This window comes from Theobroma cacao, chromosome 3 (assembly GCF_000208745.1).
Source record: "Theobroma cacao cultivar B97-61/B2 chromosome 3, Criollo_cocoa_genome_V2, whole genome shotgun sequence".
NCBI classification, from domain to species: Eukaryota; Viridiplantae; Streptophyta; class Magnoliopsida; order Malvales; family Malvaceae; genus Theobroma; species Theobroma cacao.
Genome location: NC_030852.1, coordinates 130302 through 157790, shown reverse-complemented (window position 1 = coordinate 157790; position 27489 = coordinate 130302). Strand labels below are relative to the sequence as shown.

The 27489-nt window shown below is 35.4% G+C and overlaps 4 protein-coding genes and 1 long non-coding RNA gene across 7 annotated transcripts; 3 read left to right on the top strand and 2 right to left on the bottom strand.

Moving 5' to 3' along the window:
- On the bottom strand, window positions 75-2521 carry LOC18603807. Its single transcript, XR_001927172.1, has 2 exons — window positions 2194-2521; window positions 75-345 (listed from the first exon to the last, which is right to left on the bottom strand). It is a non-coding gene; the product is annotated as an uncharacterized LOC18603807 (long non-coding RNA).
- Window positions 3017-9267, bottom strand: LOC18603806. Its single transcript, XM_007035996.2, has 4 exons — window positions 9102-9267; window positions 8725-8901; window positions 6513-7829; window positions 3017-3356 (listed from the first exon to the last, which is right to left on the bottom strand). The coding sequence occupies exons 1-4, from the start codon at window positions 9114-9116 to the stop codon at window positions 3321-3323; spliced, it is 1545 nt and encodes a 514-aa protein (XP_007036058.2). The 5' UTR covers window positions 9117-9267; the 3' UTR covers window positions 3017-3320.
- On the top strand, window positions 12731-17119 carry LOC18603804 (pentatricopeptide repeat-containing protein At1g74850, chloroplastic). 2 transcript variants are annotated; one of them, XM_007035993.2, is made up of 4 exons: window positions 12731-14794; window positions 14955-15269; window positions 15352-15459; window positions 16358-16647. In XM_007035993.2, exons 1-4 carry the CDS (start codon window positions 12975-12977, stop codon window positions 16425-16427), a joined length of 2313 nt encoding a protein of 770 aa, XP_007036055.2. In that variant the 5' UTR covers window positions 12731-12974; the 3' UTR covers window positions 16428-16647. The 2 variants fall into 2 exon arrangements, with proteins under 2 accessions (XP_007036055.2, XP_007036054.2); XM_007035992.2 differs by having other exon boundaries at window positions 12735-14794; window positions 16432-17119.
- Window positions 17475-21337, top strand: LOC18603803 (uric acid degradation bifunctional protein TTL). Of its 2 annotated transcripts, none has more exons than XM_007035990.2 (6): window positions 17475-17792; window positions 17925-18013; window positions 19168-19225; window positions 19421-19522; window positions 19886-20042; window positions 20695-21337. In XM_007035990.2, the coding sequence occupies exons 1-6, from the start codon at window positions 17652-17654 to the stop codon at window positions 21147-21149; spliced, it is 1002 nt and encodes a 333-aa protein (XP_007036052.1). In that variant the 5' UTR covers window positions 17475-17651; the 3' UTR covers window positions 21150-21337. The 2 variants fall into 2 exon arrangements, with proteins under 2 accessions (XP_007036052.1, XP_007036051.1); XM_007035989.2 differs by having other exon boundaries at window positions 17477-17792; window positions 20692-21337.
- LOC18603802 (heavy metal-associated isoprenylated plant protein 3) lies at window positions 21547-22991 on the top strand. The gene is made up of 4 exons (XM_007035988.2): window positions 21547-21951; window positions 22048-22226; window positions 22421-22508; window positions 22595-22991. Exons 1-4 carry the CDS (start codon window positions 21828-21830, stop codon window positions 22930-22932), a joined length of 729 nt encoding a protein of 242 aa, XP_007036050.1. The 5' UTR covers window positions 21547-21827; the 3' UTR covers window positions 22933-22991.

Sequence of the window (27489 nt, the reverse complement as noted above, 5' to 3'; positions counted from 1 at the left end):
TGCCTATACATGAATTTGTTTTCTTGTATAAACCAGTAATAACTTGTGAGGTTGAGCATGTTGGGATATACGTATAACTGAAAACAAGAACAATTTTTCTGCATCAGTTCTCAAAGTGAAATCAAGAAGTTATTTCACACTAATACCAAAAAAAAAATAAAAAAACCTCCAAGACCAAGAATCCTCAGCTTGAAACTCAACTCAAAGTCCATCTGGTGATACATTAAAAATAAAGTAAATTGTGATTTTAAGGACACAAATTTTGACAAATTTAAGACCAGAGTTCCCTTGCCGCCGGGAGCTATGTTATGCGGATTGTTCAGTCGAGCCCTGCTTCTCAATTTTCTGCTCAAAAAAATACAAAAAAAAAACAAAGGAAAAAGACAGTCAAATCTCAACTAAAGGAGCTCAATATTTTGACAGCACATTTCCATCAGCTAAAAGATTACCAATAACCATATACTCCATATTAGACAATAGTGAAGATCAAAAATCAAAGGAAGCTAAGCTTCAGCCTAGCAGCTTGCACTCATTCATAAGCCAGTAATTTGTTAAAATTAGTCTGTAACACCTGAAAGGGAACTGATAACCTACACGCATACATTATATGAGGCTCAATGCTGCTACTGATTTATTAAACACAGTACCTCAGGACTGAAAGTATCAGATTCATCACACATGCAAAATCTGTCTTTACTCAATCTTCATCCTCTTTCTTTTTAATAAAGTAAAAAGCTGTAATTTTTAAAATACTTTATACAAACAATACTAAGTAACGTTACATGTAGTCGACCCAATAAAGATAACGCCATAAAATGTAAAGTCCCTATAACTGGCAGGCAGTGAAGAAAATGCATAGTTAAGATTGATGGTTGAAACAAAGATATGATATAGGTTGTTCCAACTCTAGCCAGGCACAAAGGGAAGAAAAAGCCACCAGTCCTTTACCAAGCCTGCTAAGAAAATGCAATTAACCACTTTTAAAGGTAAGCATTCTAGTTCCTTATTACTGTGAGTAAGGCCAACCTTCTGCAACAGAATAAAGATGTCAGAAATTCTAGTTGAAAATGAAAAACAAGATGTGAATTGCAACAAAATCCATGCATATGCATGAACATACATGCAAACACATGCGGACACACACACGGAAATAACTCTCATTTAGATGAATTTAGCAAAGAAAATATCTAATCTAAATCTATTTGAAGGAACTCTCTTCGTTCACTGCTTCCAATTAAAGCTTCCAAGTGTTTTCACAAAAACCATAGTTACAACTTGAAAGGATTTTTAATTTCTCTCATTCATGGTTTTCATTTGACTTCAATTTTCTAGTTAATCATCATCTAGGAAGCTTTTGAAGTAGATTAGTCCTTATAAAATCCTTTTGACATGTGCACAGCTCATAGATCTTTCACAAATGATTTCAGATGCAGTAGCAGTTAAAAAAAGAAACGCTATTATGCTCTGAACCATGTAGAGACATACTATTAATACTCCCAAACGACCCAAACACTCCATTATCTGATTTCCAGAGGTGATGAGAAGATGGATGCAGATCTGATCGGACATCAACTAACACAAATTGAGAGGGCATTTCAGAGACATGTAAATATTGGAAAGCAGAAACATGTTTCCTTGCATATTGTGACAAACATTTATCATTTACTATAACAAGTAGCTCGAAATACCTCTCAGAAATGCATACTGGTTGAAAAAGAATACGGTTATGACAAAAGAAGAGCATATACCCTAAGCATAAAAACGAGCTTTATAATATTGGATCAACTCCTCGAAAGAGAAAGATTTGGTGGTCTGGTCTGCTCACAAGGATTAGGTTTCATTAAATAAAGCACAAATTTTTATTAATGTGATATTACTGATTTATGGAGGAAAACAGGTCATACGCAGGCCATCCGATTAACATAAAGCTGCAACGAAAGAAAATATAGCTACTGTGAATCATGGGCTAATGCTACATCCCCTATGCGTCCATAAATTGGCACCGGTTCTGAGTTAAGGACTGGAGGAGCATGAAAAAAAAATTGGATTTCCACTGAATCATTCAATATCATCAAAACGGAATTCCAAGTCCCAGCATAAAAAAGATGAAAACACTAACAAAAATAGATGGGATTCGATCGAATCAACAGAATGTAAAAGGAAAGGGCAGAAAGCAAAGAGGAGAAGAAATACCGATTGAGCGTTGTGCCAGGCTAGGCCTCTGTAAACATTAACAGAGAAAGTGGCGGTTAGGTAAATGGTGGCCAATCCTAGACCCGCTGTGAACCCTTTAAAGGCCCAATCCCCCGCTCTGCTTGCCCACCCCATCTTCTCTCTTTCTCTGTATGAGAATTTGGTGTTGGAGGTTGCTAACTGCGAAGCTAAGTTAAGCACACAAGGAATTTGACAGGATATAGCCCTTTTTTGCGGTCTTTACCTGTTTTCAGACTTTCTTAGGTATGTATGTATGTATGTATGTATGTATGTATGTATTCCATATTCAAATATTAATTTTGAAGCTTCTTTTGTTTTTTTTTCTTTTCCCAAAATTAACCACCGATGAAAAAACTTACAATGCCGCCCTTACACACGATTTTAATTGATCTAATATTACATAAATATGAACTCTACAAGTTCAGGTAGTATGATGCTTTATAACAGGATTTAATTGTGTAGTTTGAGAAAAAAAACCAAAAACAAATCACTTGTAAATTATTTGGACAACAATTATAACAGGATTTAATGTTGCGTATGACGTGTTTTCCTTTAAAAACAAAAGTAAGCATATTCTGACTTGAAACGTGCGGGCATGGCCATGAGCATTTTGTTCCCAAAGGACATCCAAAGTTCCCGCCGTTCAAACACTGTATAAAGTTGGACAACTAACTACCATGGAGAGCAGACCTGTGTTTCATCATTGTGTCTTCTGCTTTTGGCTTTCCATTGGTATAAACCATATGTTCCGGGACCAAGCATCATCTTGCTCAGCCTCTTTTTGCACCCAACAACGAAATAGTGAGCAAAAATTGCAAATTTGATCATTTTACTAAAGCCAATTCAAAACAGTTAAATCTTCACATATTTTAAATATAGTAATGAGACCAAAACAGCACTAAAGACATACAGCATGTTGATGACTTGAAGGATATAATGACCATTATAATTAATCCAACACCTATAGCTCTTCCTAGTTGAACCATCTATCTTCTTATGCCCATTCTTTACTAAAACACTGGTTCAACATCTATACCCTAAGTGGGACTGCTTCAATTTGCTGCTTCAGTTCAGCATCCTCCAATGAATGCACCAACCAGCCACATCTACAACAGCCACTTCTTTTCTGATAATGATATGAGCTGCCAAAGAGAAAAATAACAGACAAATCAATATGTAGTATTATGATTAAAAACAACAGATTGTAGCTGTCATGAATAGATATCAAATGATAAACACAGGCAGCATGCTGCTTGAGAAAAATTAATATATGCATGATGTGAGCTCTAGAAATAGGGGTCATAAAAAATAAAAAGTAAAAATAATTACTGGACATTTTCAAACCAGGTTAGCAGAGAGAGAAAGGTGGAATATCTTGTATTGAACAGATTGATCACATTGAATTTTCAAGAAAGACAAATGTTTCTGGGAACTCCACAGAAGGTTGAAACAGATACTGAGAATAATGTAGAAGAAGTAGAATTAAGAACTTAAAATCTCATGTTTAGTCTCATCTACAATAGATGCTAGCAAACTTCCCTATGATACTAGGTCAATGTCTACCATAAATGTTAGGGGAAATGCAGGAAGACCTGATCTTTGTTCACAACAACAGAGGCAATAAAACCCTTAATTGAAAGCCCCAAATTGACCTATCCATCATGTCCATCTCTAAGCAATCAACCCATCATGCCAATCTCTAAATGACATTTCAAACATTCAAAGACAGAAAAAAGAAAAAACATGGAAAGCACAGATGAAGCAGTTTCTTACCGGCAGGACAAGGCAAGATGCAACAGTAGACCAAACTGTAAAACCATGCATTAAAATGCTCCAATGCAAATGAGCAACTCTTTGTTTTAGTCACCTGGGGTTTAAACTTTGAAAGGTCCATTTCAAAATTGATGAGGAAATCACCACGCTAACAATATTAGATGTCTATGCTTTATTGTAACCATCAATTGCATATTACATTTTTTCAGAGGGCATGAATTCCTAAAAGCTTAACACTAAACTGAATCTCAAGATTTTGCTTCAGTCTATAAAAGGGCTGTTGTTACTTACAAGTGACATCATTTGTGAGAGAAAAAAGATGATTGATAATTGTTTCTTGCACCTTCATTTCATGACGGTGAGGTATTAGATGCAATATAACAGAATGGAGGCAAAATGATACGGTTCCCAATGGATTTCGATGGGGAGTAAAGAAGTGCATGTGTAACAAAAGCAAGTAAGTTAATATGTGCAAGCATTAAAGTAGTCTCCTCTGACATGAAAAAGTGACGTAGAACGTCTAACAGATAATTTCTTAGAGCAAGTTAGGTGTTAGAAGCTAAGAAAAAAACCCAAAAACCATAAATGTGCATATTCATAATTTTAATGTTTTCCTTGTTTAGTTATGAATCTTACATAGGAATTATAGGTATAATAGATTATCTTTTTATTTTGTTTTACTAGGATGACAAGTAAATATGGGTTTAGGAATTTACTTTTTTTGTACTCCAAGGCAGTCTAAGGTAGAATATTTTCTTATTTTAATTTATTTTACTTGCATTCCAAGTTTAGGTTAAGTAGGAGTAGACAATTATAAATAGCACCTTTAGGCTTAATTGTTAGATAACTAATTTTTTTAAATTATTGAATGACATTATATTTCTCTCAAATTTTGAGTGTAAGTTTCTGTGTTTGAAACTTGGTTATCAATTTTAAAAGTTCTATCAAGTGTAAGCCCTTGTTTTCACGCTAACTTGCTACGTCAGGAAGGTAAGTTGGAAAACAAATATAAATGATTTAATGAATAGGGAAAAAAAGGATGCACTTATAGTGATAGATAAATTAAGATGGGGATAATTTCTGATTTGACAAAAAAATCTAAGAGAGTCTCAGAGCAAATCAAAACCAAAAGTTAGTTAATAAGTTATGGCAGGAATTGACCCAATAAGGAGGTGGCTTACACATTCCACCAAATGAAGGACCTAAATGTCTGATAAACTAATACATAGAACATGACTCAATAACAATGTAACAAGTACTTTAGTTTGTCAAGAATACATTTATTACAATCATGACAATGCAATACATTGCAAGGAGAATTGATAAAGCTTCATCATCCCTTAAAAGATTGAAGAGAACTCACTCACCTTAGACATAGGTCACATGACAAAGATTAAGCTTAATGTTTGATCCTACCACCTTTCAGGAGCTAATTCTATGTGTTCAAATATCCCCTTATCAAAATCCTTGCAGTGCCATTGTTGAATGCAAAATATGGGGGGTCAAGATTGTTAGCATGGCTAATAACTAAAATAGGAATAGAAGAAAATAAAATAGAGCTTTGGCAAAAATATGGTTTTCAAAACATTTGGTAAATGCACCTGAGCATTTGGCTTTGGTAGGTGCATGTGTTTTCCTGTTCAAGGAGTGGGTTTGAATCGCCTTTCACCCACAATAAAAAAATGACAACTTGCCACATATTTTAGTATTTCTTGAGATTGCACCAACAGTCTCTTTGATGACTCTACCACATCTTAGAGTTACATTTAGTCAAATAGTAATGAAAAACAGCATAGCAATTTTCAGAAAGTGTTGAATGTTCTCAGCTAAGCCCTCATTCTCATTCAAAGGAAGGAGCTGCAACTCTCATGCAAAAGTAAAAACAAGTGTGTCACTAAAACTATGCTGTCATATTTTTGCCAGCAGAAAGCCAAACAACATTCATATTGAGGTTATTGTTTTGAAAAAAGTGAAATCAACAATCTATCTAGAGGATGAAAGAATGGGTACTAGCATGATTTGTACAGCCAGTGCACGTATGAGATTGAGAGGAACTTTGAGATCACAAGAAAATGATCAAAGGCAATAAAAGAAAGTATATTCCATGAAAAATAAGGATAATAATGATAGTTAAGACATGAAGAACAAGGAATTATTGGCAGGGTATTTCTTTCAAAGTGTATCTTGGAATTCACATCAAGTTTTGTTAGTAAATATGTCTTTTTGGGGAAATTGAACATGGGAACAAGTAGACATTGACAGCATCCCAATTAAGTTACCTCAAAACATATAATCAATTAAAATAAAATTTATGGCCCAAATTGATCTATACTTACCCATATCAAGTCAGGCCAAACGTAAAATATCAGAACCCAAGTTTCTTCACAGGTAATTGTTGTCTGATATGACATCTTAATTTAGAGATACACACAAGCACATAGACACATGCACTAGCCAATGCCTACGCCAGTCCATGCACAAACATAATGCATGTAAAGAAGCACTTATGATAATTGATAACCAACCTGATGAGCAACCTGTGCTAGGCGCCGGCTGTCTCGAGATGATTCAGTTAACAATGTGGACTTTTCTGCGTCTAGCAAGCCGTTTTGTTTCTCCTCTGTATTCCTCGGTGAAATGCCATCATCAAGTGAGGAATCTCTATCAGGGCTGCTCATCAACTCCTTCTTCCGCTTTCTTTTAAACGTGTACATGAGAAACTTATTATTTACAGGTTGAGTAGAAGACCCTTCAGTTATTTCAGACACTTTAACATCCAAGTTTACTGCAGACATGCCAACCATCTCAAGCTCCATTTTGCAAGATGGAACCCCTGAATTGTTAGCAGATCCACTTTCCTGTCTTGTCAGCTCCTTTTTGTCTGTCAGCAATTTATCATTGTTTTTGTCATTCTGGAAATCACAAGCTTTTACAAACTCCACATCATCCTTTCCAACATCTTCATGTCTTGATTGAGTAATTCCTTTAGCTGCATCTGAAGGTGATCTAGGGATTGAAGGAGAATGAAGACCCTTCTGAGCATCATGTTCAAAGATCCTAGAATTTTCCCCAGATTGAGCATTATCAGCAACAGCAAGTGAAAAACTTTCGGAGCAAAATATATCAGATTCTTGACACGTTGCTACAACCTGATCAGAAATATTCATGGATGAGGGCACTTTATTTTTCTTATATCTAGCAGCTCTTTTCCTTTTCCTGTGAAAAGGACTAAGAGGAAGAACTTGGATAATGTTGTATGCATCACTTTGCATCACTTTCAACTCATCTGTTTTTTCCTCTGGTCTACGCATGTCAGCTCTCAGCGAAAGTTTTGTATGCATATCTCTACTTTCTTCACCTTCTCTAGTTTTTTCATTCTTTGCACAAATCCTTTCAAGTGCACGAATCCTCTGAGTGCACCCATTTCTATACAGGTCAGGTTCTTTGCGTCTCATTACTATGGAGGCAAAATCAGGGTTACAAACATAGCAATTATCAGTACAAGAACACTTATTACCCACATATGTTCCGTTCAGAACTGAATTCTTGATGTCAGAAACTGTCACAAAATCATTTTCCGCATCAGGTGAAGAAGATCTGGCAGACCCAAAATTGTTGATTCCATTTTCCTGAGATATCTCTACAGAAGCAGCAAGATCATATTTTGACTTTTGTTTGCCCAAACACTGCACTCTGTCTTTTGTCAGCTTCTCCAACTCATCCTGTGCTTCTCTCAATTCTGTTCTAAGATCTCTAACTATATCCTCAGCTTCCCCCAGTTGTGCTTCAAGCTCTTCAATTCTTTTCTGTTGATTCAAGGATATCATCTCTGCTTCATTAACCTACAATCATAGCACAGAGCGAGTTATGATGTGTGTTCAGTATTGGCTAAATTGCACTGACTAACTCATTTTCTCAGGCATAACCATGATATATATACATATCAGATACCTTGAATGGGCATATGTATAAGGGTATGGCCCTTCAAATATAAGGAAAGGTTTATGAAAATTTGAGTTATAAAAGTCAGACATCTCCTACAATCATAGCTGGTTTGAGTGACACAGAACAAAAGCTACATGGACAAAACAAACACCAACCAAGAGATAACTATAGTGGAACTGTCTAACAAAAGTTGAAACATGCAACCTCGATTAGTTGCTTGAATCTACTAGACCAAATAAGTTTTATGCACCCTACTTTAACACTTTCACCATGACAAGATTTGGGTGATTCTTATGCACATAAACCGGTTAATTTGCATGAATAGATACATTCGTCTTCCCATAAAGCCTATAAATATTTAACAAAAAAAACTAAATGGTGTTAGCTTCATTGATGGATAACCTCCTATCAAAGCAAACCATTCCGAGCAAAGCAAATACAATTGTTAACAAATAACAGCAAACAAATTCATAGTTAAAAATGTAATTCCAGTTCACAAGTTGCGTCTCTTCAAGCTCACTTCACCGTGTAGAATGTTTGTAACAAATAGATGAATCAAAACAACATATTTGTTACAAACTAGCTCTTCACAATCCACGCAGCAAATTGACAATAAAAGCAACCAAATAAATTCAATCAAACATCAAAAACATCCATCACCAAAAAACAAGTATAGAGAGAAAACCCAGGTTACAAAACAGATAACAGTGAAAAAAAGAAAATTCATGATAACCGCACCGAAGCATCATCAGACACAAAGCCAAACAACAACAATCAAAAACCAACAGTTACCTTCGCATCCAACATCTGTTTCAACCTAAGCAACATACGCAACGCCTCATCTTTCGCCGCGAACAGCTCCTGCTGATACCGGAGAGCCTTTCTCTCCGACACCATTATCCTCGCCGCCGCCTCTTTGGCCGTGTTCAGAATTATTTCGGCATAAGCCTTCTTCAAAGCCGTCAATTTCTTTTTTAAAAAAAGACCAAAACTGAAAACGTCAAACGAAACCCACATGGAGTATACTCATGTTGAACCAATAAAAAGATCAAAATCAACTCTTTTTAACAAAAACCCCCAAAAAGACAAAAAAAACAGTTTAAAATTCACACAAAAAAAGGAAAAGAAGAAAAAAAACTAGATATATAGAAGGGTACTAGAGATTTTACCTCAGAATCGGCCATTGTAGTCACCAATGCATCGAACTGACGCTGTTTCTCTCAGAGCAAGTTGAGAAGAAGAACAGTGAACAACAACAGAATAAAAGGAGGTCGTTTTAGTTTTTTCTGCCTTTCCAAGCTGCTGTCTGTTAGGAACTGAAACTTACTTTTGTTATTACCAAACCACCCTCTCCTGACACTTCTATTTACCAACACGAGACGTCAGCAGACAAAACGGTTGAACCGGTGCGGGTTTCGGTTTTGGTCTTATACTTTCTTAAGTTTAAATATTAAAAAAATTCCTAAAATTATATACAGTTATACAATTAAATCTCAATTTTATTATACTTAAAGAAACTCTTATTTTTATCTATACAAAGTTTTTAACTTTAAAAAAAATTAATAATTATCAAATTTAATATTAATTGATATTTTCTATTCACATAGTAAGACACGTGATAATTATTGGATTACATAATAATTTATAAAGTAAATTAACTTAATTACATCAAAGATCAATTAATAAGTCATATGCCATGCAGATAAAATATATCAATTAATATTAAATTTGACAATTATTAATTGTGGTTAAAAATAAAGAGTTTATATGATACAATTAAAAAAAATTAATGTGGATTCAAATTAAAGAATAATGATTATTTTAGACATAAAAAATAAAAAAAAATTCACGTAAGTAAACATATATAGTTATTAAACATTTTTCTTTAGACACTTTGAAGTTTAACTTTAATTAGAAAAGATACTGGATTGAAAAATGTACATGGCATTGCATGGAAGTAATCGACGATAACGTACAGAAAATATAAAATAATTAAGACACATTAATTATCATTCAAAAAGAGAAGGAAGAAGAAAGAAATAGCAATATTAATATAATTAATTAATATAATAATGCTTTTAAGAATTTATTACCAAACAAAAACAAGTGTTAAATCGAATTTCAAGTTGTCAAAAATCATACTTCATACCTGAAACATGATTTGATTGGCTAGCTAGCTACGCTACGCTACTTTCTCTCTTATCTGTAATTAATCTGTAATTAATCTTGTGCATTATGAAAACGGAGAACTAAAATGCTGAAGAAACTCAAATCCATATCAAATAATAGCATGAATTAAGTAATTTCGCTTCAGAATTTTGACAACTAAAAATCCAATAACCTTCGCTTCCTCTTTATGATCTTCTTCCTTCCTTAATCGCAGGTTTCTTAATTTCACTGGAACCCCCGTAAGCAATGTGGGGACCTACAGATTGTTGCTATGCACGTGCCTTTCAGGACAACCAAGGTGTAGTAAGAGAAAGGGAGCCCGAAATGCAATGCATGCTTGAAGATTGTTGTTTCTCTTAAGGCCTGAAGGATTAGATAGGTTGCGTTGCGTTGGCTGTTGGTGATGAGACCGACCCATAGCAAATTTAGCAGCTGCATGCATCAACGATCGATCTAGTAAGGACAATCAAGGGTCTCTTCCTTGAACGGGGCGACTAAAGTCAGGAAGCTGATCTGCAGCAAGAGGCTAAACAGAAGAGCCTCGCGAACATATATATATATTCCATTCCTGCCAAAGGTTTGAGTCGGGATGAGCTTAATCATATACTCCTACTCTCGATTTCTTTTCAATTCACTCTTGTTAGAATCAAATAAATAAACATATATAGGATAGGCATCGAGTCATTTCTTGGTCTTCTTATATTAAGACAGTGCTCTCTTACTTTTGCTTTGCTACAAATTAATTAAGTTCCTTTTTAAAGTGATTTTCTTATATTTTTACATTTAATTAATGACTAAGCATTAATTAAGAATTTTAGTTAGAAATATAGGTATGAAATTGACTTATTTAATTAACAAGCAACTCTACCAACTTAGTTATAATGGAAATAATCGATCCAATTAATCAATATATATATATATATATATATATATATATATATATAGTTTGATTTCGATTTTATGAGATAATTTAGTTGACTCGATTAGTTTTCTATGGTTCAATTAGTTTAATTTTCAAAATTTTTGAAACAAATCATCCAAGGCCAAATTAATACACTCACTTGTAGAGATGATTATTTATTTGCCAAAGATCCAAGGAAAGAGGTATAACTTAATTTATGAAATAAAGAAATTACGTACATTTGCATTGTATGGTAAATTAAAGACATTATTACAGGGCTTTTTCTATGAAATAAAGGGCATTTTTTTTAAAAAAACTTTTGATATAATGTGTATTCCATTGCACCTGGAACAGAAGTCGTGACGGTAGGAATGTGTGCAATGTTGCTATTATTATAACTTTGAGGTGGGAATGGGATGCAGGTTGTCCAAACTAATGTGTAATTTAAAGTCAAAACTAGGGGAATTCTACGTAATTTACTCTTTTTCTTTTCTTTGTTCCCTTTCCCTGTGGACGCGCCCCAACAAGGAGGGGATGTGGACCGATTGTAGATCAAAACGTGGCTCGATGCATGCATGCGGTCCTTTTGCATTGCGAGGCGTGGGGAGGGTGGTGATGGTGAGGTAGCGGGTAGATAAGTGAGGCTCCGGGATTGAAAGCTCAAAAAGCAGGTGGAGGTGGTACCGGTGACTTTGGACTTGCCACTTGCGAGGCTTTAAGGTTGTCAAAAAAAGTATGTATGTATGTATCTATGAAACGCATCACACGTTCTAACATGAATTGCAACTTGATCTAACCAAAACATATCACAAATTCTAGCATGAAGTAATTGAACCTTCAACGCAAGAATCTCGAGCAAAATTAGGAAAGAACATGCATTTCCTTGAACAAGCTGGCTAAAACAATTTAAACGCATTCCACATACTTTCCTTATCAGACACAAAGCAGTACCTTGAACGCCAAATACTTAGCCATCGCAACTTCCCAGTGTTGTTTTACCTAGAAGAGAAAAAGAAAAAAAAAATTGTACATCAAGAGCTTCAGTATATTAGATGGATGGTAAAAGAAAATCCTAACCTTTGCTTGCATGTACAACCAAAATCTTATGCCATACGTATAAAAAAACACATTCATCAAATATATATATGTCTATATATAGTAACCTTACCTTCCTAGAAGAGATCAGCTATAACCAAATAATAAATCAGTTATTTGATATTCAACTTCCCAAGGTTAACCCATAATTCAACTCCACTTACTTTGAAGAATTTGACAAAAATAAAAACTTATGAGGTAAACAAAAAATGACCTTAAATTATATAAGTCTCGAGATTAAGTCTCGTCATGTATGAGTTTAGTTTGATTTTATATTAATTTATTGTTTTATTTAGTTCATAATTAATCGATTTCTATATATTGAATTAAATAATAGTAACTTAAAACATTATTTTTATTTTATGTATTATAAAGTTTTATTTGAACTTAATTCATTCCTTAAACTATCTTAATTAGAGGAACACTCCCAATATAACTCCATATACAAATATATAATTATTATTTTAAAATACACAAAAATTATATATTTATGTACGACTTACGTAACACATCAAATTCTGATTTATTTTTACCGTTCTAAAAACGGCCATTTACCGCCAAATATTCCCCGTAACATCGGGTCAACCCTTTTCTTCAAAATCCATAAACCGAACTAACTAACAGCCAAAGACCAAAGAATCCGTCGGGGTATTAACCACCCCGACAATCCGTCGAAACTTATATCTCTTCCCCTGTTATCCACTAAAATTCCACGTGTCTTTCTTCAAAGATACTTTCGGGTTCGGCTCCCACCTTCTTCAGCGGCAACTTTCCCGTCACGATTCACAAACATCTTCTCAACTACATACCGACTATTTCCTCAAAAATATTCTCGAGAAACTCTGTTTTCCCTTTTGAAGCTCATGCAAGGCACCAAATGGCAATTTCAATACCTAATCACTTCCTCGCTCTCACGCAACCTTCCAATTTCGCACTCAACCGGCGACAGCTCTCTTCTAATCGAATTTTCACCGGCGGCAACCATAGCTTCCTGTCCGGCGGAGCCGGAATATGCAGAGCGAAACCTCGAGAGTTGGTCCTCGGCAACCCGTCGGTGACGGTAGAAAAAGGAAAGTACAGTTACGACGTTGAAACACTAATCAACAAGCTAAGCAGCCTCCCGCCTCGTGGCAGCATTGCGAGATGTCTCGATGTCTTCCGCAACAAACTTTCACTAAACGACTTCGCTTTAGTCTTCAAAGAGTTCGCTCACCGCGGCGATTGGCAACGTTCCCTACGACTTTTCAAATACATGCAACGCCAGATCTGGTGTAAGCCAAACGAACACATTTACACCATCATGATCAGCCTCTTGGGCCGCGAAGGCTTGCTCGAGAAATGCCGCGAAGTGTTCGACGAAATGCCTAGCCAAGGCGTGACTCGCAGTGTTTTCGCCTACACGGCATTGATTAACGCCTACGGACGGAACGGCGCGTATAATATTTCGCTTGAGTTACTCGATAAAATGAAGAAAGACAAAGTTTTGCCGAGTATTTTAACTTATAATACCGTGATTAATGCGTGTGCAAGGGGCGGGTTGGATTGGGAGGGTTTATTAGGTTTGTTTGCGGAAATGAGACATGAAGGAATACAACCTGACATTGTTACTTATAATACTTTGCTTAGTGCTTGTGCTAATAGGGGTTTAGGTAATGAGGCGGAAATGGTTTTTAGGACTATGAATGAAGGAGGGATACTGCCGGATTTAACTACTTATAGCTATCTTGTTGAGAGTTTTGGGAAGTTAGGTAAGCTGGAGAAAGTTTCAGAGCTACTTAAGGAAATGGAGTCTGGAGGGAATTTGCCGGATATTATGTCATATAATGTGTTGTTAGAGGCATATGCTAAGTCGGGGTCAATTAAGGAAGCGATGGGTGTGTTTAAGCAGATGCAGGTGGCCGGATGTGCGCCAAATGCTACTACATATAGTATTTTGTTGAATTTGTATGGCAGGAATGGGCGATATGATGATGTTCGTGAGCTTTTTCTTGAGATGAAAGAGAGCAATACAGAGCCGGATGCTGCTACATATAATATTTTGATACAGGTTTTTGGAGAGGGTGGGTATTTTAAGGAGGTCGTGACTTTGTTTCGTGATATGGTGGAGGAGAATATTGAGCCTAATGTGAAGACTTATGATGGTTTAATATTTGCTTGTGGGAAGGGAGGGCTTCATGAGGATGCCAAGAAAATTCTACTTCACATGAATGAAAAATGTATAGTGCCTAGTTCCAGGGCTTATACTGGGGTTATCGAGGCTTATGGACAGGCAGCATTATATGAGGAAGTTTTAGTTGCCTTTAACACAATGAATGAAGTAGAGAGCAACCCGACCATTGAAACTTACAATTCACTGCTTCAGACTTTTGCAAGAGGTGGATTGTACAAGGAAGCTAACGCAATTTTGTCCAGAATGAATGAGACTGGTGTTGCAAAGAACAGGGATTCTTTCAATGCTTTGATTGAAGCTTTTAGGCAAGGAGGCCAGTTTGAGGATGCTATCAAGGCTTATGTAGAGATGGAAAAAGCAAGATGTGATCCTGATGAACGGACCCTTGAAGCAGTTTTAAGCGTCTATTGCTTTGCAGGTCTGGTTGATGAGAGCAATGAGCAATTCCAAGAAATTAAAGCTTTAGGAGTGTTGCCCAGTGTCATGTGCTATTGCATGATGCTGGCTGTTTATGCAAAATGCGACAGGTCAGTTCAACTCAAGGTATTCAACAATCTATTTTACCGTTAATATGTACAGGAGGAATTGATTTGTCTGTGGCTGATGTCATGATGAATGTCTGACCAACTGGAGTAATTAATGGGAATAGCTGCATAATTTTTACCTGCTAATTTTTAATGTGTTTAGGTGGGATGATGCCTATCAGTTATTTGATGAGATGCTCACAAATAAAGTTTCGAATATTCATCAAGTGATTGGAAAAATGATTAGAGGAGATTATGATGATGACGCAAACTGGCAGATGGTAGAGTATGTCTTTGACAAACTTAACTCTGAAGGATGTGGCTTTGGAATAAGGTTCTATAATGCACTTTTAGAAGCACTTTGGTGGCTACGTCAGAAAGAACGGGCTGCAAGGGTGCTCAATGAAGCAACAAAGCGAGGGCTATTCCCTGAACTTTTCCGTAAAAACAAACTTGTATGGTCTGTGGATGTACACAGGTATTGTGGGACTTATATTTATAGTTGTTTCTTTCCAAATTGCTGTTAATTTTATTTGAGTATGATGTTGATCATTTCACAGGATGTGGGAAGGTGGCACTTACACAGCAGTCTCAATTTGGCTCAACAGTATGCAGAAGATGTTCTTAAGTGGGGATGATCTTCCTCAACTTGCTACTGTTGTTGTAGCGTAAGTCATATTCATGGAACTCATTTTTTTTTTGGCTCAAATAGTAAAAATGCTGTTGAACTATTGCACTTGATGTGAAAAAACTCTTTTTTTTTTTTATTATACTCAAAGAAACTCTTTATCATTTGATTTGTACCTACACAGAATCCTAAACTCAATGAAAAATTAACAACTATCAGATCCAATATTAGCAGGCTTTTTTCTGTCCATGTGGCATATAACGTAAACATGTGGCAACTGATGTGAACCTATATATGATGTTGAAGCTACCACATGGCCATGTCATCTACCATGTGGATAGAAAATGTCTGCTGGTATTGGGTTTGATGGGGTTAAGAGTTTGTGTGAATTCAAATCAAAAGCTAAGGGTTTTTTTGGATATAATGAAAGAATAGAGACTTTTTCACCTAAACTGTAATAGTGCCGGTGTTTTAGAATCATTTAAGACTTTTTTTCAATCTTTTACGTGACAGAGAGATTTATTATACATGAAAACTGTGTCAATCCCTTTTGTTTTTATGGATAATTATTCAATGAATGAAACACTCCACAGACAGGTTTGTATGTTTCACTTGTCTATGTAACCTGATATGTTAACTCCAAAGTTAAATGTTAGTTTCCTTATTTATAGTTAAATGGACAGTGTCAATATATGCACATCACAGGTGGTTTTTTGCTTTAAAATCCTTATTTTATTTTATCTACAACTTTTAGCCCAAGTATCTTTTGTATTGCATGCTATCATGACTCTTTCACTGCACCATTTGAAGATCTTAGTTGCCTCTCTCTTGCCCTTGTACCACCCTTAATTAATTGTTCCTTCTGCTTTACTATTGATTAAACCACCTTGAAGGACTTTCCTTCATCATTATAAAGTATCTATTGATGTTAAATCCAGGTGTACATACCTCATGAACTTGGTTTGGCCAGTTATTTTTCTTGCAAATAACTATAGTGCTATGTCTTGATCAGACGGGGGCAGATGGAGAAAAGCTCAATTGCCCGTGATATTCCAACTGCAAAAGCTGCCTATACATTCCTGCAGGATATTGTGTCGTCATCATTTTCTTTCCCTGGGTGGAACAAAGGGCGAATTGTCTGTCAGCGGTCTCAGCTTAAGCGAATTCTGTCAGCCACAGGCTCATCTTCAGATGAGTCGAAAGCGGATAATATAATTGCTTTAAGTAACTTCCCCATTCCTTCTATGGGAGTGAAATCATCTCCTGGTGATGTAGAGTATACCCAACATGATAATGCGATTTCAGAAACCAAAATGAGAAGAACAGAGCTTATGGCTGGTACAGCTTAAATAGTAACACAAAGTCTATTCATCAGTTTTCCGGTCTTGGAAAATCTGTCCGAATTTCTGTTCATTGGTGGAGATTGGAGGGTTGATTTGACGCTAGTCTCCCCATTGTTTGCAATGGAAAATGTAACAATGGTCTTTGCCATGACATCAGCTCACCAAATTGCTGGAAAAAGGTGGACCTTAACCTAAGTGTCGCAACTGGTTTTTCATGCAGCAATGTATCGAGCAGCCGGATGATGAAAGCTTCTGGTTTAAGTCGTTAGGCAATCGTCCTTTTCAACTAATTCAATTAACAACATATGTGACATTGATTTTATGAGAACAAGTTAATGATTTTGATAGGATGTTTTAGAGCCTTGTATTCTTTAAAATTAGTTCATATCTGATAATTTCTCATAAAATAACAGATTTTTTCCATATAAATTGAAATTATTGTTTGCGTTTTAAAAAAATTATTATTTTAGATATTTTATATTTGGTGAGCTTCTTTTTTTTTTTCAGTGCAATACCAAACACCATTTATAATATTACATCAAACATAGTAATTGAAGATCGTTAACGATCAAATCATTGTTCACCGCGATGAACATGAAAAGGATACCAAATCTACTAGACGGTGATTGTGAAATCAGGAAAATTTTCGCACCTGAAAACATTTATTAATGAATTTACCAAACAAGGGAAAACGCTTTCTTTTTTGGAAAAACTTTTCTATTTCAAAGTCCATTACTGTGGAGCCAGAAAATTCATCTAAATGGACTCAGGGCTCTTAATTATTTACCATCTGGTGAGGGTTCGAATCCTGCTGGGGTCGTCTTTTGATCCATAAATTCTAAACTCAGTGACAGCGGCAACAGCAAGTCAGCAGAATAGAAAAGTAGCAATGGAGGAGATGAAGGTGGATGAGAAGGAAGCGCTAGCATGCTGCGGCAGCACCCAATTCGCCAAGCAAATGGCTCTGGCCTCTCCTTTTCCTTCCTTGGATCATGCTGTCTCTGCCGCCACGGATATCTGGTTCAACAAGGTCCCTTCTTTCTCTATTTTTATTTTAATTATTTTATTTTATGTGATTAATCGATTATTCTTATACTTTACAAAACAATATTACTAGGAGTAATAAATCCTCTTTTTTTTTTTTATTAATTTGATGGTGAAGGTTGATGTTAATGGTTGGCTGGAAGCATTTGCAGCTCATCCTCAGATCGGAGAATCCCCTTCTCCTTCTTCTCACACCACCAGTGCTCAGTCTCTCTCTCTTCCTTTTTCCTCTTTTAATTATATCAATACCAATAATTATTGATTACTTTTGCCTATCTTGATGTCATCAAACCATATGCTTGTATTATGAAACATCATAGCATATCAATATGACCCGCTACCTGATGTCGACCTTTATCTGATTTCTTCTTTCTAATATGTTTCTAGATTATCTCATCTTGTAGCTTTATTCTACCTTGGTTCAAACCAATTTTCAACTGCTTTAGACTCTACTTTGTCTACGATTTAGCCATTAAATTACATATGTCTGTTTCGCATGAATTAATTTTCTCTTTATTTACATCTCATGTTTTCAATCAACACTTTGTTTTTTTCGATAATTGAAATTTCATTAATCATCCAAAAAAGGCAAAGCCTACATAGCAGTAGCTGAAAGATTACACAGAAAATAATACCCTATTTCCTACATAGTTCCACATGTAAAGGATTAGTAATATGAATATGTAAAGAATTGAACCTAGCCTGAATCTCTTCAGCTATTTGATTAAAAACTGCAACAGGAGACTTTGTCGTTGAAGAATGGTTCTTTGAATTCCTCTCCCTCCAACTATGATAAATGTATGCGGTACAAGCCAAGTGCAAGATCAAAGAAGAATTAGTCTCCCCTTTTAGGATAGTAATAGCCCAAGCCAACTCAGTAAGCAAATCTCCTAGAAATCTCTGAATCAGTGATGTTTGTAGCACCCTACTCCATAGGACTTTAGAGTAACTGCAAGTAAAAAACAAGTAGTCTCTGAATTGCCTTCGGCATTGCAAAGAGCACAAATTGTAGAATTTAAGGAACTCCCCAAGCCTGGATACTGGAAAATGTGCTTAATCTGTTAAATATAGCTAACCCGGAAATAAAAGAGAATTTATGGACATGAAACTTAAACCAAATCAACTTATCTTTATTTATGATATGAGGTCAGGTTAAGTCCAAACAAGTTCCAATTTGATCATCAAACCCTTCAACACTTGTTGGTTTCAAAGTGGAACAGTCATAGCATCCTTGTTATGCACTGTCTAGTTACATGTGTTCTTTGAATTTATCCTTTCTTCTCTCTCTCTCTCTATTAAAAATATGACTTTGATTCTTTACCCATTTTGTTCATTCACTTGAAATTACTTCTTTTTTACAGGTGGAGTAAGGGAGAACAATCAACTGCTTTAGCAACTGCCACTGATTTGGGCTTGCAGGTTGGAATTTTGCTTCAGTAGAACAAGTAAAATAATATGAAGCCTATTAGGCACTGAAAACAAGGCTCTCAGAAAACAAAATCCCCAAAGCTACCTAAATGCAGACACATGCAGAAAATACGTTATATTTGTTGGATTGGCGATTTTTTTTAACTTAGTTCTTTCCTGTAAAGAGTGATCATCTTGGCCTTTCAGGAACTATCTGACTGGAATGCTCGATATAGACAAAAATTTGGACATGTATTTCTCATCTGCGCAGCTGGGAGGAGTGCTACTGAAATACTTGCTGAATTGACGGTAAAGTTTGAGCTAAAATTGCTTCAGAAGCTGCCATAATCTAAAAGTTAAGGGTGCATTTGGTATTGCCTTTAATTTCATGTTTTATGTTTTTTGTTTTCAAAAATTTCTTTTTTGTTTTGATTTGTTTTCTTTTCGAATTTCGAAAACATTAAACATGTTTGGTAATTCTAATAATTTGAAACAAGATAACTATCTTCAAAATACTATATTAATGTTTTAAATTTATTATAGTTGAGCACTTATATACCATATATTAATATTTTATAGATTTATAATATTATATTAAAAATTTTACAAATATGTTCTGAGTTTTTACTATTCTGAAATTGATATGAATAATTCTAAATTTTGCCCTTGTAGAATCGGTACTGGAACAGGCCCATAGTTGAGCTTGAGATAGCAGCCAAAGAGCAGATGAAAATAACGGAATTGCGTCTTAGAAAGCTTCTCTCTGCCAAGGCAGAAGCTGTATCAACAGGCAGCCAGTATTCAAAGGTGGTTGTGAGTAAAGCAGAAGGTAAATTTGATTTTCCTTCTCATTTCCACTTCTTCTTTTTCCTTGAAAATGGAACATTGTTTGCCTTCATTGTGCATACATAGACTCTCAACACTTGCATTTGCGGTCCTTAACCTACATGCTATTTCAGCTTTTACCATCTCTCATCGTAAGACTTTATTCTACTGGCTGATTACCTTGCATGTTCCTAAAAGAATAGCATCAAATGCATACTGAAATAAATGAATTGCTATGAAGCACTGCAATGTCTGGTGACCTAAGGACCACATCCTTCCTGCCAAAGGATGGTAACTAGTTTCTAAATTGCAAAAGTAGGAGTTTCCTTGTTTTCAATGTAGTCCTCTATGTTCTACTAAAATACTAATGCTTAACATAATCTTTTGGGAAAAACAATTTCAATAGAATAAGGGGTGCTTGTAACTGTTTTTAAAAAGTTTGATACATTATTATTCAAAAAATTTGAACTACTAAAAATGTTCTTGAGCTGTTGTCAATTGTCACCAGTTGATTTAAGAGATTTTTTTCTTCTTCAACTCCCATTTGATTTTTCATCTTTTGGTACCATGTAGTCCAAAGTTGCTTGCGTTGCGTTGAAATGGTTTGGATTTAGGTCACCATTCATTTTTCTTCTTCATTTCTTGAAATCTAGAAGAGCGTGTGAGCATAATTGGACAGCATTTAAGTGCTTCTTTAGAAGCTTTTCCGGGAAAAGCACCTCAAGTCCAAGCTCGAAGTCGACCACCCATTACTACCCATGTCTTGGATGTTTCTCGGGGATCTCCAGCTGCTGGTATTGAAGTACGTTTGGAAATGTGGAAGGGTGGTGAACCTTGTCCATTGTTTGGTGAGATGGATAGAGGTGGTTGGGTTCTTCAAGGATGTTCAACTACTGATAGAGATGGACGAAGTGGTCATTTGATAAGCATGGTAGATGCAGTGAGCCCTGGAGTATACAGGATAAGTTTTAACACGGGTAAGTACTGCCCGGTAGGCTTTTTCCCCTATGTCTCAATAGTCTTTGAAATCAAAGAGTCACAGAAATTGGAGCATTTTCACGTTCCTCTACTGCTTTCACCGTTCTCATTCACAACTTACCGCGGGAGCTAAGAGGAATGTTGAGTTTCTGATGTAATCATATGCTTGAACGATTGAGGGTGTTATCTCTCTTACTATGATTACCATGTGGTGAGTTAGTTATTGTTGTGATGAAAATTGAGACTTGTTTGCTTTTTGTAGCGGGGAAGATTGTATTTGAAAAAATAAACTGAAAAAGTGAACGCATTGTTAGCCTTTTCTATTCTGCGTGAGAAATTTACGTTTTGGTCCTCGCCTTCAGGCTAGGCTGCATTAGCAATTAGGCAACGTCACAAGGAAAAAGGAAAGAATGCTAATGCTTGTTTCTGGCGAAAAACTGGTAACTTAATGCTGAGATTCCCAAAAAGTTTGCTTGCTTTCAAGTCCAATTGTTTCGAAGTTGTATAGAAAGATAGTTGATAGGTCATTTGAACCCCAAGGCCTCGTAATGTGCAAAACAGATGGGAAACTTGTACAAGTTGATTTTAGATTGTCCTTTAGATTTTGTCTTAATTAATTCTTTAAAAGCATCTCGGTGTTTCTGCAAGTTTCAAGCAGTGGGTGAGCTGCCCTCAGCAGATCCTACCGACCAACCAACATGTTCAATTTCATCTACCCTAAAACCAAACTTTAACTCATATTAGGCTTTTTGGGTGACTGCCATTCCCTCATTTCCTCTCTGGCTTCATCTTTCACCTCTCCTTTCTTAAAATGGGCGATGAGAAAAAGAAAGACAAAGCCACGACTGATGGAGTGATCACTGCGGTTTATAAAGTCAACTTGCACTGTCGGCAATGCGCTCGCAAGATAAAGAAGCCTCTTATCAGGACTCAAGGTATGCAATATGTATATACATATGCACGCATCTTCACACACATATAGGTTATACTTACTCTTCACAAGCTTGCATGCTCATGCTGCTGTGCTGCAGGAGTTCATAGCGTGGACGTTGAGATAGAAAAAGGTGAAATTAAAGTTAAAGGCGTGATTGATGTGATAAAAATCCACAAGCTGATAGAAAAACTGAGTCAGAAAAAAGTGGAGTTAGTGTCACCTCAGATCAAGGAGAAAGCTGCTGCAACACAGACCAAAGTAAAGGAAACCCAAGAGGTACACACACACACACACACACACACACTATATCATTCCTTACTTGATTCTGTATGCTTTACAGAGCTTTACTTAAACAACCCTATATATATTAGCATATGATTAAGTTACACATCATCTACCATAAAAAACAGGTAACTAAATGAATTTGTGTTTTTAATTATGCATCTGACATTATATTTGATCATATACAGCCAATTTTAAGCACAACATTAGTGAAGGTGCATCTGCACTGTGACAAGTGTGAACAAGACCTACGAAAGAAGTTGTTGAAGCACAAAGGTAGCAATTTTCCATTTTCCAATATTGCTGTTTGCTCAATGTGTCTAACTTAAAGGTTCCTTCATCATAAATGGAATGGAATGCAGGTATTTACAGTGTTAAGACTGATATGAAAGCACAAACTCTAACAGTACAAGGAACTATCAAGTCCGATGATTTGTTATCATACATAAGGAAAAATGTGCATAAACATGCGGAGATTGTAAGCTCAAAAACAGAGGCAAAGGAAGAAAAGAAGGAAGCAAAAAAGGATGACGTGAAAGATGGTGCCAAATCCAGCGAAAAAACTCAAGTTACCGAATTCAAGCAACAAGAAAAAGTAGAGGTCAAAAGTAAAGAGGGCAACACTCCATATTTTGTTCATTATGTTTACGCTCCCCAATTGTTTAGTGATGAAAATCCAAACGCATGTTCTATTTTATAGACGAATAAATCACCACGTTTATATTTACAAATTTATGTGCCAACCATCATGCTCAAATTCATGTCATCAACTTCAATTATATCAACCATTATTTAAAAAAAAAAAAAACAGCCTTGGATTGAATTGATCAATTCAACAAGTAGCATAAGATAAACTTAGAATTAATTGATAATTTCTCCATTAAATCTATGTTTAATAATTAAAACATTACTATTTATAATGAAATTACATAATTTTAAATTATTCGCATCCAAATATTTAGCTCATTAGTTGGTATATAATTTCCTTATTTAAAGAACAGATTTGAAGTAAAACTGTTTCATAATTCTTTAATAACAATCAATTGATAAATTTGACGAATAAATATTAACACAATAATATATAAAATTTATTAATTTTTTTAAGACCAAAATAAGTAATTGATGGTAACGTAAATCATGCATCTCACAAAGTAAATTTAAAGAGTAAAATGCATGTAAATGGTGCATGCCTTACCATTATTATTACGAGTCTAGACTTTAACTAAACTTGAAATCAATTTGCATTTTCATAATAACCACACGTGCTTTACTATCTTACCATGAAATGCCGCAATATATAACTGTTGCTTTCTAAAAATTTTTCAAATGGTATAAATTGAATATTCTTTAACATTTCATTGTCGTCCAAAATTCAACTAATTGAATATAATCACAATCCAATATTGATAAATAATAAATGACAAAATTTGGTATTTGTTGTAAAAGAAATAATAGAAACAGGAAGAAAAGAAAGATATTGAGAGAATGCTCTTTAAGTATTACTGAAGCAATGTTTGGAATGAAAAATAACTGTGATACAAAATGAGGGTGGGGTGACCCCCTATTTATAATTGAAGCTCCTTACAAATCAATAGGTATCACAATCTTCTACTAAAATACATCCTTAAATTACATTATCTTCTTGATAAATCTCACATTATCACCTAGATAATATTCATATGTAGATGAATCTTGAAATATCTAGAATGTGGATAATACATTTATCATTTATCAAATTTACTCTAATTTGAATTGGTTTAATGTGGTTTGATATGTTCATATTTCATAACAATCCCCTTTGGACGAAACACCATTGTGGTGGCCTAGTTAGACATGCTATTACTGTTTCGTTAAAAACCTTAAGTGGGAAAAACCTAGTGGGACAAAAATCAGACAAAAGGGAAAAAGAATACAGTGTATTAAGTCTATAATTGCACCCCCTCAATTAAACCATATTGTCACTTCTAGGGTTTACCAATTTTGGGGTAATTGATACTTTGCCACTCTAGGGGCAAATCAATCTTTTGCCGCATTCCAATACCATATACTAATTTCTCAAATGTTGATGTTGGCAATGACTTGGTAAAAATATCTATAAGATTATTGGTGGAGCGAATTTGTTTAATGTCAAGTTGTTGACTTTCTTAGAGTTTGTAAGTATAAAAAAATTTCGACGAGATATGCTTGGTCCTATCACCTTTAATATATCTTTCCTTGACTTGTGTAACACAAGCAACATTATCTTCATAAATTATAGTGGGAGAACTTGTAACCGGTGTTAAACAACAGGAATTATGAATATGCATTATAACGGATCTCAACCAAACACACTCTTTTCCAGCTTCATATAGAGTGATAATTTCGGAGTGATTGGAGGATGTAGCTACTAGCGTTTGCTTAGTAGAGCGCAAAGAAATGGCGGTGTTGTTATAGCAAAATAAATAACTAGTTTCAGAGCGAGCCTTGTTCGAATCATATTTATATCTTGCATTAGCGTATCCAACAAAACCAGAGTTAGTGGAATCCTTGGAATAAGATAATCCCAAATCTATGGTTCCTTGGAGATAACGCAAGATATGTTTTATCTTATTCAAGTGTCTTCAGGTTGGCTCAGAACTAAAATATGCCAACAAATATATCATAAAAGCGATATTTGGTCTCATACATTATGCCAAATACATCAAAGCCCCAATTGCATTGATATATGGTACTTCAGGACCAAATATCTCCTTATCAGATTCTTTAAGATGAAATGAGTACTTTTGGGGATCAAGAGATCTCATAACCATAGAGGTGATCAATGGGTGAGCTTTGTCCATGTTAAAACGTCTAAGCAATCTCTCACTGTGTGCTACTTGATGGACAAGTATTCCATTTGCTTTGTGCTCAAGCTCTAAACCAAGACAAAGTTACCCAATCTTTAACTTCAAATTCCTTTTTTAAATATTCAACAGTTTTAGATAACTCTTTTGAAGTTTAAATTAAATTCATATCATCGACATAAACTACTAACAGAGCAAATCTAGTTTTCGATTTCTCAATAACACGCATGGACAAATAGGATCATTCTTGTGCCCTTCTTTGATTAGGTACTCGCTTAAGCATTGATAGCACATACGACTGGATTGCTTTAACTCGTATAAAGATCTTTGCAACTTTAGACATTTTGAACCCCTACAAAATTTTCATATAAATATTAGAGTTTAATGAACCATATGGATATGTCGTCACAATGTCCATAAGATGCATTTCTAGTTTTTTAAAAATAGCTAGGCTAGTAAGGAAAGAAAAAGTAATCATATCCATCATAAGTGAATATGTGTTATCATAATCAATCCCAAGTCTCTATGATAAGCCTTGGGCTAAAAATCGAGCTTTATACCTCACAACTTTATTTTTCTCATTTCGATTCTAGACGAAGACCCATTTGTATCCAATAGGTTTTCCATTGTCAAGGTTCAAGCGACAGGTTCGAAACCCTCTTGTTTAGCTAGAAAAGCCAATTCAACTTGGATTTCTTCCTTCTACTTGGGCCAATTTTGCCTTTGACGACATTTAATAATAGATTGCAGTTCATAATCATCGTTCATAGTCTCATGAATAATTGAGAGTGCAAAACCCTTATCGATGATTATTTCATTCCAATCCCAAATCTCATTACAATATGTAATAGAGATCTTAGTATTCTCGAGGTCAGTGATCTTTTCATGGGTTTATGCCTCTTCAGGGGCAATAGGCTTTTCTAGAGCAAGCTTAATTCCAGGCTCTTTTAGAGCGAATTCTTGATTCCTCCCCATTCATTTTCAAGGGGTAGTGTCTTTTGATTTTATTGATCTTCCACATTTCAGACATGGGCCATTTGAATCCATTTTAGCCTATCTTACAAGAACAACAATCGAAGCTGGAGCATTCACAATTAGAATATGAGACTTCATGACCTTGGTAGTGTCATTAAACGAGTCAAGAAGTCTATTGGCAATAGTTTGTAAATGGATTATATGCTGCACCTTGTTTTAACATTAAAGAGTTTTGGGGTCTAAATGGGATAGATTTTTCTCTTTCCCGGAGAAATTCTCAACTAGTTTTTGCTTCTTAGCCATGGAAGCCTTAGGTATCACAATTGATGGAAACACTGTATCATCGAATGACAATCCATAAATCTGGTGGTAAAAAGATCACTTGTCATTGGTTTCAAGAACCTAATAATGGATAGTGAATAAAACCCAAAGTAAATGCCCAAACAGCGTTGGGGACCTATTTAGTCTTTTTTTTTTACGGTGCTACAAGTACCTGTATAGCACAACCAAAAGTGTGTAAATGTGAAATGTCTAGTTCATAGACTAGAATCACCTGCATGGGAGATTGCAGGAGGTTAGTAGTGGGGACACAATCTAATTAGTGTTGCCGCATGCAAAACAACATGTCCCCACGTTGAAGAGTTGAGCTTTGTCTTTAATAAAAAAGTATGAGCAATAACTTGGATGTGTTTAATTAGGGATTTTGTCAATCCATTCTGAGTAAGAGTATGTGAAACTAGGTGCTCAACCTTGATTCCTAGTGAAGCATAATACATATCAAAGCTCTTTGATGTAAATTTACCAACATTATCCATCTTTATGCTCTTGATTGGATAATTAGGGAAGTGTGCTTGGAGTTTTGTAATCTATGCAAGTAAATGTGCAAAGGTGACATTGCTGGTAGATAACAGGAAAACATGGGACCAACTACAAGATGCATTCACTAATACCATAAAATATTGAAATGGCCCATTTGCTGGTTGTATTGGTCCACAAATATCCCCCTGAATTCTTTACAGGAATGAAGAGGATTCAAGATCAACCTTGTCATAAAAGGTTTAGTAATGAGCTTTCCTTGTGAACAAGTTTCACAGGTATAATCCTTGGACACAAAACCTTTTTATCCTTTAAAGGGTATCTTCTAGTATTTTAGATTATCCTACGCATCATCGTAGCTCCCGGGTGACCTAGGTGATCATGTTAAAGTCCAAACTCATCGAGATTTACTAGTCTTCAACACATGGTAGCGTAGGATTCAACAACTTTAATAGTGACATAATACAATCCTATAGTTAAAGCTTTTAGCTTCTCATGGATGGTCTTTTAGCTTATCTTATAAGAAGCGATGTAGATGCATTCCTTATTTTGCTCATAAATTGTCTCAAGATCATACCCATTACGACATACATCTTTAAAGCTAAGTAGATTTCTCTTCGATCTACTGCTTAGTAATGCATCAT